General features: G+C 44.0%; 1 protein-coding gene across 1 annotated transcript in view; it reads right to left on the bottom strand.

Annotated features, from left to right (window-relative positions):
- sash1b (SAM and SH3 domain containing 1b) overlaps positions 1 to 14940 on the bottom strand; it is a 40996-nt gene extending 26056 nt beyond the window's left edge. Inside the window, exon 1 of the mRNA XM_047047577.1 lies at positions 13671 to 14940. Within this exon, the coding sequence (XP_046903533.1) occupies positions 13671 to 14159 (489 nt within the window). The 5' untranslated portion in view covers positions 14160 to 14940. The remainder of the gene's footprint in view (positions 1 to 13670) is intronic.
- Between the last annotated feature and the right edge of the window lie 1370 nt (positions 14941 to 16310).

Raw genomic sequence — 16310 nt, 5'->3', positions numbered from 1 at the left:
AGAACAACGGTGGCGAAACAACGTCCTCAGCTGCGCTGCCATCCTCTGTTCGCCTGGACGCTCAGTATAGCAGCATCAAAGAAAGCGGCAGCAGTAAATCAGTAAAACCTTTCCAGAAACACGTCAGCCTCAGTGAGATCCTCCCAGGGAATTTTCTATGAAAACGCACACAGTCTCATTACCTTCAGGACTCAGTAGGGTACATTTATGTAAGCAGGCAACCAAACACAACACACACAGTGATACTTCATGAGTATCACTGTACTATGCCAGTTCATTACAAATCAGGATGGTGCTACAGCTACATGGTCGTGTTAGAACATTCAAACAGCGACAGGTCTACACAGAAAACTAATCACAACAGTGTCATTCACAGGAGTCGTTTGACCTTGCATGGTAAATTTAATGTTCTGCCTAGGGTGTGTCACCACTTTAAGAGTGAAGTGCCCTCCAGGCTGTGTGTGCCATGGTTTAGGGGGCTAGGTAGAGACGCTGATCATACCACCTTCAACTTAAAATAACCCTGTTCCTCGTTCCTTCTCCACACTTCCTCCTATTCCTCCTCCAAACTTTTTCCCTCATTCTCCTCATCTACAACTTCCTCCTCCTCCTCCACTCTCCCTATCCCCCTCTTCCCTCCTCCTACTCCAGTCACACAGGAAGGCGTGTGCGTTCAAATATCAGCGTTGACGAGGCAGACCATATATGAAAGTCTACAACCTTCCAGGTACAATTCTAGAGTCGGCCCAGACTCTGACCCAGTGGTGTGGCTCAGAGGACAGCCCTGTAATGCACACTGACAGGGCATGGCTCCATACAAACACATTATACTGAGTTCAGGCCAGCCAGAGACTGTGTGAAGAGTCAGGCATGTTAATCAGTGTGAATATTGAAGGATGTGGGGGGTAGGGGTGCCACTGTGGATAGACAAACACTGAATCACAGAGATGACACACCACAGTGCTTCATGAACCATTTTCTCACTGCATTTCTGGATGTGTCACTGGAAGGCTTTGTCCTTCTGCAGTGTCTCAGTCAGGGACAGTGGGTTGGACCTAACCTAGTTTCCCGGTAATCTGTTCAGGACTGAGCATGATAAAGCACTCCTGCTCCTGGTAGGTTATGTGTGGGTACATCTGCCTTCCTCTGGTTCCTCTGAGAGCAGCCTAGACTGACTAATCCAAAGCAAATGGTGCAGAATAAAACCCCCCAAAAAACAAACGGGGGCTCCCACCTTATTGAAATTCAACCAAACTTCTTTCTTTGCCAGACTGGGTTGAACAACCTTGAAATATACTTCTGCTACAGCAAGTTCTGCTAAATACAAAAGAAGAATTATAATCTGATGGTTAATATTCCAAACCAGCAATAGGTGTATCTCACGGCCCAATCTACATGTTTGGTTAGCATTAGACAAACAAGGTGTGAGAATCCATTAACCAGCCACCCTTAAAATAATGTCCATGTCTTCTTCATAAACAGTCAAATACACTATAAACTTCAATACGTCAAACGGCATGTGTACTGAGCGAGCCAGTCTGGTTCTGACTGGGTGTGTGTATTCAGATTCAATTAGCAATTTTCATGACCATCCTAAGTCCTTGAAAAGGGTCAAATTCCTTTGCCTTCAACCACAACAACGCCTCCACGAATCCAGTTTATAAAGCAGGTCACATTACATCTGTCACTCAAACAGCCATGCCAGACCGGATGGGTCAGCCTCAAGCCTTTCCCACCACCTACAGCTCTGTGGACGAGGCTGAAATGTAAACCGCAAACAGCAACTGACTCCTCCAGAGGGCCCTAGACATTTGGTGACATTCAGGAGTCTGTGTTTAAGACAGAGCCTGTCTACTTAGATCCCTCACAAACCAAAGTCAGACCTCCAGTTTCCAATATTCTCCTCTGAAAGTACACCCCCCCCCCTTCACATTTCATCCAGGTGACTGGGTAGGAGAATGGCCGGGGGGGTGGGTCGTCGAAGTGAGTCAACCCCCGATGGAGGCCACCAGACTCGGGTACAGCCTGCGCACTCTCAGCCTCATTTTGCCATATGGAGATTGTCTGCTTATCTGTCCTAATCAAAGAGAGATTGGCGGGCTCGGCTGTCCCTTAACCTGCTGGTGCAAAGAGTTTCCGGTGACTGCAGCCTCGTCAGCAGAACAGGGCGCAGGCTGGAGAGAGAACAGCTCCCGGCGACAGGGGTCACAGTGTGGGTGCGCCAGTCTGCCAACTCCACCCTACCCCCTCCCAGCCCTCCTGTGTCATTGAGCTAATGACCGGCCCACAGATGAAACTCCAGAGCAACGCTGCCTGGTGTTGGAGGATGAGAACGACACAGGGACCCGTATGGGCCAGACACCAAGTCACCAGTCACATCTGGTGTGAAACTACAGTAATCAATGCTTTTCTAAAAATAATCTGGGCTAAACCCTTTTCTAGGCTCAGACATGGGACGTGGCCGAATTATGACTCGACAGTCCTCAAATTACATTTCAGTGGGAGTTATTCAATCCACTCTGTGCCATTGCATAATTTAAAGGTTGGACGTTAGTACGGATTGAGTGTTGCCTCGATAGTATTGCTTTGTTACAAAGCTTTGCTCAGAAAATATTTGTGGAGGGATAAAAAGGATCAGCATGTTCCGATGACATGTTCTTCTGCTCGGCCTGACAACAGAAAGCAGCTGGAAATAAATAAATTGAGACAAATGTTGACCCGAATGCCGACTTTGTGGGGAATTACATGTATTTGGTTCACATTCTCTAGCAGTATTTCATTCTTCTACACTGTGCCTGTGTGTGTCTGCTAAATCCATGGCAGTAGTTGAGAAGGAGGAAAAGAGGAAATGGAGTCGGAGGAGCAGAGGAGGAGAAAAGAAGGAAGAGAAGAATCCGAGGAAGACATGAGTACGGTCTCCAGCTGGGAAGTCGTATCCCCCGGTGGTGTGTGTCAGATGATGCACACATCACACTTATGTGACTAAATGTCAGTGAATCCCATTCCTCTTCCTGTTCCACGGTCATCATCCTCCTCCTGTATCTACAGAGTGGGGAACATAAATCCGGCCCGTTCTCCTAGGTACACGCAACGTCCAACGACTGCTTCAAGGTGACACCTGACAGAAATAAACCTGGGTTGTGAGACTTGCTGTCCTTCGTGAAGCACAAGATGAAGAGGCAGGAATATCGCCATGGAGACGTAAAACGTGTTGGGAACTCTGGGAGAGCTAGGGCTGACTGCTGTCAACCACAGCATGAATAAGTAAAACAACTGTCTTTCCCATTAGAGGAGTTGTATACCCATGAATAACTAATGAGCTGGTGAAGACGCTGTTATGCCAGTACCACTTCTCCTTGCTGGATGACGGTGGCAGATATGCCAGTACAGGCAGCAATGTGTACATACTGTAAGGTCAACATCAAAGCCGATCTTCAGAAGGCTCACAGACAGAACAGTCAATACAGGACAGGGAACGATCATGATGATCACGAATGATGTCTGGAACAATGTCCATGTTTCTAGAAGAAGAATCAACTGGGAAGACATTGGTCAGGGCAATAAGAGTAAGATATTAAATAGATCAACAACCTTCCTTGTTGTGGTTGGGGGGAAAGGAGGGGAGGGACGGAGGGATTACCCACAAGCCTGTGTGCTTTGTCCACTCTGGCTTTCAGCTGTCGAGGTCAAGTGGAGCACCATGCCCGCATCCTGCTCTCCTCAGCCTTGAAGCCACCCTTCTGGCTATCTGTGGTGCCGGCAGCCCGGCCATCGCACTGCTCAAACTGGGGGATTCCCATTAGACGTGACACCACATGGCAGAGAGCCAATACAGGACAGGGAACGATCATGATGATCACGAATGATGCCTGGAACAATGTCCATATTTCTAGAAGAAGAATGAAGTAGGAATACATTGGTCAGAGTAATAAGAGTAAGATATCAAATAGATCAACAACCTTCCTTGTTGTGGTCGGGAAGAAAGGAAGGGAGGGACAGAGGGATTACCCGAGAGAGAAAGAGACAGAGAGAGGTTTGGGAGAAGGGGATGGTTAGGCTACAGACGGCTGGACCAGTGACAGGAAAAAAAGTCTGAGTGGTTTTCATTATGAAACAGTGGCTTGGATGGAGACAGTTGAGCTACAAAGCATGTCGACTGTCAGTAGAGTGTTTCTGGTGAGCCTCGCCAAGAACTACAGTTCACTGTGTCCCTCTGGACAGGAATGCCCTCAAGATGAAACACCAAAATGCTTCCATGCCCACTGCAATATCACAGGCCTGAAACAATACTGGATAGCTCCAAGACTACAACTTCTAAACTGCCCACACTATTTCCGGAAACTTCCTTGAGCATGCCACCCTGTTGACCTTGCACATGTTAATCTTTCATATAGCGTTACTGTATGAATTGGCATGAAACCACATGGCAGCAATTTCAGATGCGGTTAAGACTTGTTGTTGAGAGATTAAGGGACTAAGTATAGCAACACTGGAAAGGGTCAACAACACCACTTTACAACACGTCCATCCAGCTCCAACAGCCCTTACTCATTTGATTACAAGAGAATCCTAATCGTGGATGCAAATCAACACAACAAATAGCACTCCATAAACACTGGATAAACAGAAGGTTCTAATCTTTAATGTTTTATACAGAATGTTTTGGCTTTTTCAGAGTTGACATTTTACAATCACAAAAGGCCAAGTGAGCAAAGGTCCCTATACAAGTCTGGAGAAGGAAATCTGTCACATGTCGTTTCCTACATCCTGGGAAAAGGAGATGTCATTGTAAAAATAAATAAAACAGACACACACACCAATTAATATTTAACGCTAGCATTTCATTCAGAAATGCACTTACTCAGTGTGCAATATTTCTTATTTTGTCCTGATTCTTTCACTCCATGAGATAACACCCACCCTAATGTTTTCATATTTCACAGTTATGTCTTCTGCCCAGAGCACTCTCTCTCTGTTCTTCCTTCAACAGGCAGTTCGCCTTGGGCTTGTGTGTACGTACACACACACACACACACACGTCTGCCACGTGCCACTACCTCGACCTGCATCTGCAGCCCAGTGACGCCCATCAGTGGTCCCAAGAGTTGTGCTCCACTACTAGCAAACCGTAGCTCTCTGAGGGGCCTTGTGCTCCAGTGTATCCAGAATAGGGGGGGTAACATGGGCATCCATTATTCACAGGGCGGCTAAACGCACAGTCTCTCTCAGCTGGAGAGGGATGGGGGCCGGTAGGATGGCCAAGCATGGGAGCGTTGTTGTACACTTCCTGAAGGTCGATGACTTTGCCCTCATTATCCAATGTTATCACTAAAGAGATAATTCCCTCTCTGACTCTAAGAGTAGTAAGATGAATGCATGGATAATTTACAATTCTGAGAAGTACCACACATCTTAACACATATGCTTGTTGTGTAAGTGACAGTTGCTGAGCCATCTCCATAGCAGGGCAGCAGTGTTCAACCCAAGGCTCCAGCTCCAGGAATAGCAGGCCAGGTCCTACAGTCCGGCAGCCTGCCCAGTGATAAACAGAGAAGGCATGGCTCCATGTTGGCTTACCTACTACCATGAATGTAACTATAACCATGTTCAAGTTCAAGTCGTTCATTGTCCCCTTTGCTGGGAGTCAGATGGCTTAGCGGTTAGGGAATCAAGCTATCACTCAGAAGGCTGCTGGTTCGATTCCCAGCTGTGCCAAATTACGTTGTATCCTTGGGCAAGGAACTTCACCTTACTTCGCCTGTAAATGATGTAAATGATTGCTGATATTCACCCCAAGGAACCTGGAACCTTGGATGTCAATTTGACTTTTGATGTCAATATCAAGGAAGATTTAACAGCCTTGTAAATAAATCTGTTTGGGATTACTATTAACAGCTGGTGTTTCTGTGTCAGATATGTAATATCTGGATGTACACACCCAAGGGAGAGCGAGTTACAAATGTGCAATGTGTTTCTCTCAACAGATATTACTGTCTAATACTGTACTGTGCAATACTGTGTATTGTGTGTGTCTACAGATTATTAAAAAGTCCATACACAGATGTGTATAGCGTGTGTGGGCACTGATGCATGAAGCATGGAACTACCATATACGGTCAACACTGTATAGAAAATCTTTATAAATCGATTGTAAAGAATTTAACCAAACAAAAACAACAAATCTGTACTTTTGCGTCTTCTCAAGTGTAATTATGCAGGAACATTGTAAAGCCTTCTGCCTGTTATGATCTTGGATCTGTGACACAGAAAGAGATCCATCCATCTTTAATAAAGGGGAAACAACTCAGCACCACTATGCTGAAGTCCTGTTCTTGTACGGTCCAAAACGACATGGCACAGACGGTCCTCAAAGAACAGACAGCTGTGTCGAGGCAACGAACACCGTGCCTTCACCTCACGTCTCGCAACACTGAGGAAACCTTCAGAAAGTTATCCTGAATGGAAAAAAACGAAACCACAGGCGCTTACAATTGTGTATCTTGGGTCAGTGGCTCATGGACACGAGGGGAAACACTGGTCTGTTTTGTGATGTTTCTTCAGAAACGAAGGGCACAGGACTCCAACAATGTCAGTGATTTTATATGAAATTTCACGGTGGAGAGAGGCTCGACCCTCCCGCGCGGGGAAGGGGGTAAATGGGTCATATCTGGGGCACACTTTATGCACTGCAGTAGTGACCCGGTCATCCGCCCCTGCCATTTCCTGAGGGGGGATGAGTGGATGATGTTGTGGGGATGACTGTATGATGTTGTTACTGTTGGGCAGCCAAGGAACTTCCTGTGCGACTGTATCTGATGCAGTACATCTGGAGGGAGGTTAGAGGATGCCTGCGGGGGGCAGGTGGGGGGGGAGCTAAGCCAAGCCAAGACATACCCTGTGTCCTCCATCAAGCCAGGATCAGGAGAAGGCTGGGGGTTTTTCAGGAGGTCAAGGAAAACAAGCTGATAATAAACTGAATATGTATTCAGTTTATTATCAGGCCACACCGCAACGGCCTGGGTTCGAATCCGGCCATGGCCATTTGCTGCATGTCTTGCTCACTCTCTCTTTGCCTTTCCTGTCAAATTTCACCTACAACTGTCCAATAAAGCATGAACAATAATACATCTTTAAGAAATTAAAACATTCCATGTGTATTGAGCAAGGACACTCTCGGTTGACAGAGACCCATCTGTGTAAATAATGTAAATTAATAAATATCTATGCACAGACTGAAGTTGAGAGACCAGGAAAACATCCAGCTTAACTCTGACATGTAAGTTTAAAGGTCGTATGATGTCACACAGTACACAACACTGGCAGATAGACGTTAAAGCCAGTCTTGCATCTGTCTCCCTAGGTAATGGATCAGTCTTATCACACAGATGGGAATGCCTGAGGATAAGCTGCTGCAGGGGCATCCTAAAGCATCTGGTTGTGGTCTCGAGTAAACATCTCCCTGATTCAATAACATTCTCTATCCATGACATCCTCAGGTAAACTGAATCTAACAATTATTGCATTACCTTTTCATTCATTTACTTGGTGAAATGACTGAGAACATTCAAATCGAGAGTTATTGTGAAATCTGCCCAGCAACCGGTCCCCTACACTAAGCACTCCCGGTGTATTACAGGATTCATATATCTTTTCACATTCATACCGTTAGCAAGTGATTATAATTCTAAAGCCCCGTCCTACACAAACCTATATTGTACACCACATTAACTGCTACTTGCATGGAACAGTTGCACAAAAGTTTAACACTTTTGTTTTGAGCTGAACTCAAATCTAAGACTTTTTTCTATGTACACAAAAGGCCTATTTCTCTCAAATATTGTTCACTAAATCTGTGTTAGTGAGCACTTCTCCTTTGCCTAGAAAATCCATCCACCTCACAGTTGTGGCATATCAAGATGCTGATTAGGACGCATGATTATTGCACAGGTGTGCCAAACCAGTCGGTTAGGGTGAGAATTTATGTACAAACGGTCAGGAACCGTCTCAGAAGAAGCTCACCTGCATGCTCGTCATCCTCATCGGGTCGTCCCATCAGGTCGGGTCAGGTCGAGGGGTTAGCTAAGCGTAACCCTGACCGACGGGTTTTCGGACCCCTCCAATGCATCCTTCAGACGAGGCTGCTTTCAATCACATGGTTCAGTCTAATCCATAGTCTATAAATGCACTGTGGCCCATTTTCTAGAAATTATTACAAAGAGACCAACAGAAAACACTGCTCTACAGTTGGATGGGGTGGGACACTAACAACCAAATGTGAATAATCCAATCAAATTAACCTGTAACTATTTTGGTTTGGGTCCATCAATCTACACTTTTGTAAACCACGTCAGTTCTCTGTGGAACATGGGGACGTACAGTAGTGGAGCTCAAGGTTCTCGGGCAGGAAGTTCTTTAGGTTGTGTGCTAGTTGATAACAGGACCAAGGTTTAAAGGGAGTCAGAGGTCTTGAGGGGGGTCATGGGTAGGGGGGCGCAGGGTTAGCTCTAATAGAACAGGACCCGCACCCCAAATTCCTCTCCCTTGATTCCCACTCCCCCGAACCCGCAACTCTCTCTACTGAAACTTTGGTGAAGCCCGCAGGCACAGTCTGACTGGGTCATAAATGGGAACAGGATTTCCCACCTCCCCAGTCCAGACAGCTCACAGTTAATATGTAAAACTGCTCTCGAAGCACCCCTGCAAGTGTTGGCCTTTAACACAGAAAGCGAGAAATACAGGGTGTAATATTGGGTGTAAAAACCTAATCGATCCTGCTAACACAATTAGTAGAATAGCAATGCTCTTCGCCCAAGGCTATCAAACAGATATGTTCAAACAGTCAACCATGCGATAAAGTCCTAAATCATGAATAATGTAAAGCATAAATAAATGACAACCAGACTAACATGTGGAAACGAGTGCATTAGTCACTAATGGCGAGAGTTAAGGCCTGCTCTGCTCCACTGACTCCAATACACAATGAATACCCTTACCAAATAGCTCTGCACTGGGGAGGGAGAGTAAGAGAGAAAGGTAGAAGGAGAAAGAGGGAGTTAGAATATGTAAAAAGAGAGAGAGAAATGTACAGTAGCAGTAGACAAGAGAGTCTCCCTTCGAAGCAAGGGGAGGTACACAGACATGGTAGCCAGGCAGGCCAGCCTTCCACACAGCCAGACTGTGACCCCCCCTAAACACCCTGCAGGACCAAACACCCCCTCTTACCCTCCCATAGGCCCTGGGTCTTTGGTAGGCTTATATTCAGGCATTATTGGTTCCCAATTCAATTGCCGAGATGAAGGTTGGTGCAGAGGCAACCGAAACCTTTCATTCGCGCTGATTTATATTCAGAGAGCAAACCTGTTGCTTCAAAGACCTGCTTAGTATTGTTCCAGCAGGAAATGGGCATGGAACCCTACAGGCTGGAGAGTGGGGGGATAATTGAATGGACACTACTTTGAAAGGAGACTAAGTCAGTAAAGAGTGCCCCTCTCTCATGCTAAAAAAGTATCCAAAATAAACATACTGGTTCGATTCAGAGATTTATTCAAACTCCATCCATCTACCTGAACAACAAAGTATGAGGCTCTGGTAAGGCTGCGGAACATGGTTATCCACCACCAGACAGCATTTTCCTGAGAGAAACCTCTAGATGGAACGATGTCTTACACTTCGACTCCTCTGACCCCGTTTCCATCCCAACAGTACACAGAAATGTAGGTCAGTGATTATTGTATGCCTTTGTACCTACATTATGTAGAGATCAGCATTCTCTGCATAATCACTCTGATGGTTGATACTGTGCTATACTGTTCCCTACCAGGCCAGCCATAACAACCCTCAGAGGACAAAAAGCTAAGAGAGATAAAGCACTAAAGCGCTGATGGTCCCTTTGGTGCATTGTGGGACTGTACCCCTCGATGAGACATCTAGGTCGTTCGTTAAAGGGCCAGGGTGCTTCAGCGACAGCTCTGCCATATCCAGACCATAATGATCCTGTAATCTTTTAAGTGCTCTCTGTAACACTACCTCCCCCTCCAGACATCATGCGTGTGACACATCCAGCAGCGTTGCTCTAATGTCAACTGGTGAGACCAGACTGAACTACTTGGATGATATATTACTGTAGTGAAATAACATTAACATAAGCCATTAATGTATCTCTGTATATAGACTGTAAGAACAATTTTTTTCATGCATATATAATATGTATACATTGTATATTGAGGGATTATCAGGGACAGTGTTCCACTGAGGAGATCAAAGGTTGAAATCGGAAAGTCACAGTTTGGCTTTGTATACTGTATATACAAACTAAACAAAAAATAAATAAACAGTAGATACTCAACAGTTTAATACATAACTGTTAAGTGCTTTTGCTTTGATTTCCCTAGATACTAAAACATCAGAGACAGAAACAGACAGACAGGCTGGGTTAGGAGTGAGAAAACAACTGCCAACAGATGTTTCTCAAACTGATAAAGTTCCAACAAACAACACCTGTTCATTCAAAAGCACATTTACTGGTGACAAAGACAGACATCTGTCAGCTGGTGCAGGGCCTGTGTGTTTGTCAGGTCTATTCAGCCTGGCTTTCCTCCAAGCAGCTTCTATCAAAAAGGCCCTGCTGGTTTCGCTTGTCCTGGGAGTCTCACAGAGGGCATAACAGGCAAATCTTCCAGAGGTCTTAGAATGCCACCCTCCTCCTCCCCCCCCCCCCCTGCCCCCCTAAAAACATTCCGGCTCTCCAGTAAGGGATTCTGGGAAGTGTGTCCATTGTTGTGACAGCATTAGAGGGAGTACACACCAGCAGGGTTCCTGCAGGATAAACAACTTCCCATATGCCTCGCTATGGTTCGACAATAGGGAATATTTACATGTGAATCGGGTAGAAAAGCTCATTAAGCAGCATGTACACTGTTGGGTTTGCGCCGAAAATCAACTGCCAGCATCAACTTCCAACATCCAATGTTTTTGAACCATACAGCATGAGGAAAATCGCACACACAACCTTTAAGGATGAACCAATCCAATGTATAACTGTGTATAAACACTAAAACCATTCAAATTGGCACATCTTTCACCCATCACTTGCCATGCCAAAAAAACAGAATATCGGCCTAGATTAACTTGGCTGTGAGAAACTACAGCAGGTGCCGTGTTCCTTTCCTTCAAAAACATCATGTCTCATCCAGGCGCCTGTAGTTAGGTCACTTAACAACCAGCTTTAATCACATGGATTGTTTTCTCTCCAGCCGTCGCTGATAGACACTGCCGGGCGCAGCAGCCTTGCCAAGCGTGCTTGCCGGTTGGAGAGCTGCCCAGTGACTATTGATCAGGCTAGAAAGCCCACATACAGATTGTGAATCATTGTGTGATTACAGAGCCATACTGAATTGGGTCTAATTAGTGTCTCTTTCCAAACCACTGACTTGGGATGTGTAGGACAAGAGATCCTGTTAACAGTAAATGTGCTTCACAATACAGAACATTAGGATCAGTCATATTCTCTCTGATACACTCCATCATTGGCAGTCGTGAAGGTATCTCATATCAAGAACCAGATTGAAGGTTTTTAGAGAAAATGCAGAAATACTTAAATCAGTAAACAGACAGCAGAGAATAACACATTTGTACATAAAAGTTATGGATGGTTGTACATGTAGCGGAAACCCACTGAAATACCTCTTCTGTGTTTGGATGAGCACAGCTTCCCTGAATATCTACACTTAACTACCCAGAGTGATCCTGAAAGGGACACACTGTTCCAATTCTCAAAAGCAGTCAACACAATACGGATCAATCTTTGTTGGTGGCAGTTCGAGTGACTCATAACTGGACAACCAGGCTTAATGTATAGATGTCAGTTTGATGCCATGTACATAACTGTATTTCTGTGCTGTTCTGCTTTCTATAAAAAGGAGACGTTTCTCTTCCTGTACCAATGTTTCAGTAAAGGACTTGCATGAAAGCCTACACAGTATACGCATTTCCAAAACATGCTTATGAAAGGACCTCTGCTCTGCATGCCACTTTCTGATTCCCATCACTGATTCCTTATAAACATTTAAAAAAATCATCAATCCACATCGTACTGTACTACTTCAGAGCAGTAAAAGGTTTTTACCCCCAGAAGAGAATGAGACTGAACAGTACAATATTGCTGAGTAATCCTCAACAGAACGGACACTGCAGTGCTTCCAGAAGTCCTGAACACAAAAACAGTTTGCCTCAGCCTGTGTTGATACAGACATGGAAAAGGTCAGGAGTAACTCAGAGTGCCTTTTTGCACTTTGTGGCTTGTGAATATTTCATAAACATTATGTACATGTGCCAGTGGATCTAAGTTCAAAAGGTAGCACTATCTTGAAACACACGCACGCACCTGGCAGGAGAAGGCTACTGGGGACACACTACTTTACAGTTCTGTGCTGAAACATTTCCCAGCCAGGCTAACAGAGTGAACAGAGCAGTGAGAGTCTAGCCTCTAAATGCAGCATAGTAGTGCATGGACAGATCTTTATCATGGACGCCTGGATTATACACCCCTCCTAAACTCTACTAATGTAAACAGAACCCACTTTCAGCAGAAAGTGAAGAATTAGATTATGCAGGGAACACCTTTTCAGTCACCACTATACTGTACATCAGTGGTCTTCAACCCTCGGCATCAAGGCCCATTGTCCTGTTTGTTTTAGGTGTTTCCCTGCTCCATCACACCTGATTCAAATGATTGGTCGTAATCACCCAATCATTTGAATCAGGTGTGTGGGAGCAGGGAAACATTCTAGAACATACAAGACGACAAGGGTTGAAGACCACAGCAGCACATCACTGCCCATGATGACCCCCTATAGTCTACAGCAACCATTAGGTTGCAGAGAACACGGAGGTTGCACAAGCATGCTGTATTATGTTAGTGTCTGAAATTTCAAATGGAAGAAAAGTTACCAAGGTACAAAAGAAAATCACTAATTCATGCAGTACTGGGGCAAGCACTGGTGTAGGTTTAAGGGCCAACCATTGAAAAGTCCTATCCACTAACTAGCAGGGGTAGTGTTAGCATACAAGGTGATCAACAACTTATGTTCCCACCAATATTGAAACCAAATCTAAGCCCTTCTGGATAAGTGATCCAAGGCATGTCTTTAACTGACACACACATCATACTGTATTGCCTGGCTCATTAATCTATATCCTACAGTCGAGACAGTAAATCTTAAGCATTAGAAGGACTTGGATGAATTAGCAGTTGGTAAGTACTACATCCTGTTGGCAAAACAGATTGTTGAATGTATCCCAAATGGGTCACTGCCCCTATATCGACTGTAACTGGCCTCAGCCCAATCATACTGTACAGTCTAAGTTAACAATACCATCCAACTCCAAGGCATGCTGTGTGAGACTTCAAACAATGCACCTTCATGGTTCATTTTTGTCTCCCTTTGTAATGCACTGACCCTATTTAACTGTCAACAAAACTCACAGCCTTAAGAGTTTGTGTGTGTGTGTGAGTGGTGTATAGAAATATATGTACACCCACACAAACACCCTCAAAACAGCTGACAGTCATCCTTAGAAGGGCAGTAATTGTTGGTACGCAGACAGCAATATCATAAAAATTGGACACACTATCACTGGCAGGGCAACAAACATGGTTGAATCCAACAAACCTTGTGGGTGTACGGTGACTTCCTGAGGTCAATTCCATCTTTTACCAATTTATCCCGAATCAGCACCTTCAGTTTCAGTTTGGGATACCTGACAAAGTCGTTATTGGTAAAATGCTGGTTGTTTTTATTTGACCATGAGCCCTGGTGCCTGTGAATGCCTTTCTGGATGTTCTTACACGGAGTTGAGTCCAGCAGGTTAGTTCCCTGTTCAACGGTGAGTGTGTGGGAACCAGAACCAGGGTCTAAGGGCTCCAAGGTGAAGTACAAGCCAGGTATTTTCTTTTTGTCATCTCCTTTCAACTTCTTCACAGCGCTGAGTAACTTTAGTCGGTGATGCTGAACGTGAACCCCGATAGCGTCAAGGTCGGGATTTCCAATTTGTTTGCACACTTCCAAATCATCATATCCATTGTCAACAAAGGACTCCAAGTACTGAGACAGCTGCAGTGATGACAGCCACTCAAACACGAGATTGGGGCCCTGGGTCATTTTTCTATAATACTAGTAGTAGCCCATTTTTGGACTGCATGCTATAGTATAGTATTCAATCATCTCCATGCCATCGGGAAAGTGGACTACACGCTCTGTTGGTCTCTTGATTTAACTGAATTCCAGTCGTTGGCGAAGATGCTCACTGAAGAATTCAGACCATTTCAATGTTACATTGTCATGAATCCCAAAGCAGGTTCGAAGCATCAAAAAGTCCGAACGGTAAAACAAGATCATTTTCGTAAAAATGAACGGAGGAATAAGTTGACCACAAATTGATTAGGCCTAGGCTACTATTGATTGCGAAAGAGGAGGTTAATTGGTGGGCTGCATGGAAATACATCGATGGCGCTTAAACTAAACTCAAACCTCTCATTAGAATTCAAAGTACTTTTTCTGTTTCCATGTCCCAATGAATTATTCATGTCCAGGTTGAGGAGTACGCTTAGCACTTGATTGAGAAATACAGTCTAATAATTCAACAAAAATGCTACAATAGAAATATCCAGAACACACAGCTAAATAAACTGCGGCAAGTGTCCATTGGCTGAAAGCAATCATAATCCGATATCCTTTTGTTGCCGACATCCCAGCTGTTGTGAAAACGGTGGCACGCTTAAAACATCGGCAGACTTATCCGCAAGGCTTTGCAAACAATATAGACGCCGCTCTGAAATGTGTGACCGTAAAATCTTCGACTTTTCTTTCATTTGCCTACCTGGTGCGAGAGCAGTTTCTGTTGCACTTCATGTTGCGGTTGGTGCATCTTTCCTAATTGAAGTTCTCACCAATCTGTGGCTGTACCCGTTTGGGATTCGTTTTCTGTCCGTTTAGTTATCATATTTCTGTGTGCTTTGGCGTCCCCTATAGGGACCGGGATGATTGTGTCGTGTGAGAAGAATCTGCAAAAACAGACCTAATTCACAGGCCTAATCTTGTTGATTACGTAGACAATAGTTCCTCTCATGTATGCTACACATTAATGTCTATGTACAACTTCTGACAGACAAAATAATTGGCCTATAGGACAATACATTTATTAAAATGTTGTATTTATTTGTTTTCAAGTGTGTAGCCTATATACAATAGTATACAGACTGCATAGCCTATATACTGTATACTGTATATAAATAAAAATAACTGAACAAAAAAATTATACAATGAATAGCCTAAATATCCCAGATGTTTCATGTTTCAAACAGATGACAGAAATAAAACGCTTCAGAAGGGAACTCTCCTGTTGTTGTTTGGAGGGGAGAGTAAAACCACCAACAAGCAAACCAACGAGCAACCTGTTTGTTGAATGTGTAGTTTGTTAAATGTACACACATTTTGCAAAACGTGTTGGGTGCCATAACTGAATCTTAATCTCCAGAAATCTTTTATTTTCTGTTTGAATAATGGGCAAATTATGTACAGAATAACTATGGTTCTATGTATTCTTGAAATTAAAAGTATATATCTGTTTTTCAATTATATAAATATATTACAATATCATTGAACTGACAGGTCAGTCAGTACAACTGTCAAATGACAGACAGATTTAGTTTCATCATATTTTGGTCCTTCTGAAACAAAGAAATAACTAAACAAAAAGAACAAAGAAATGCACACAAAAAGTGGTTTGAAATACAAAATCAAATAGTGCAAACATCACATGATTGTTGTCCAGTGACTGCAGTTCAGTAGTATCCAATACACGTAGGTCAAATTTAGAAAATGGAAAACCCATTGTTCTTGTGTCATCTCAACACAGGGACAGCATTTATATCAGAAGGGAACAATATTTTGGGGACACACCAGTATGATAAACCAATCCCCTTCTACAAACAGCAGTTATATGGATTCAATGTAATATACCCAGGCTTTGTCATCACAACCAAAAATACTCACAACCGATAATATATGCAATTTTGAGAATCAAGACAACTCTGTGAAACTTAAGAAATTCTTTGGTGTCAGAGAAGACCATGGCTACCGAGCTAGCTATGTCACTTTGCCTCAAACAGCCCTGCAAGATCAGCTGTTGTTGCATTGTCGACAACATTTGGCAGCAATCTGGAGTGAAGCCTAATCTGTCTTGTGTCAGTAAAGAACAAAATAAGAACCGAAAGAATGCTCTTACAATAACACAAATAGCAGCATTTCTTT

The sequence above is a fragment of the Hypomesus transpacificus genome, chromosome 3 (genome assembly GCF_021917145.1).
Source record: "Hypomesus transpacificus isolate Combined female chromosome 3, fHypTra1, whole genome shotgun sequence".
Taxonomy (NCBI): domain Eukaryota; kingdom Metazoa; phylum Chordata; class Actinopteri; order Osmeriformes; family Osmeridae; genus Hypomesus; species Hypomesus transpacificus.
This window is presented reverse-complemented; position numbering and strand designations above follow the sequence as displayed.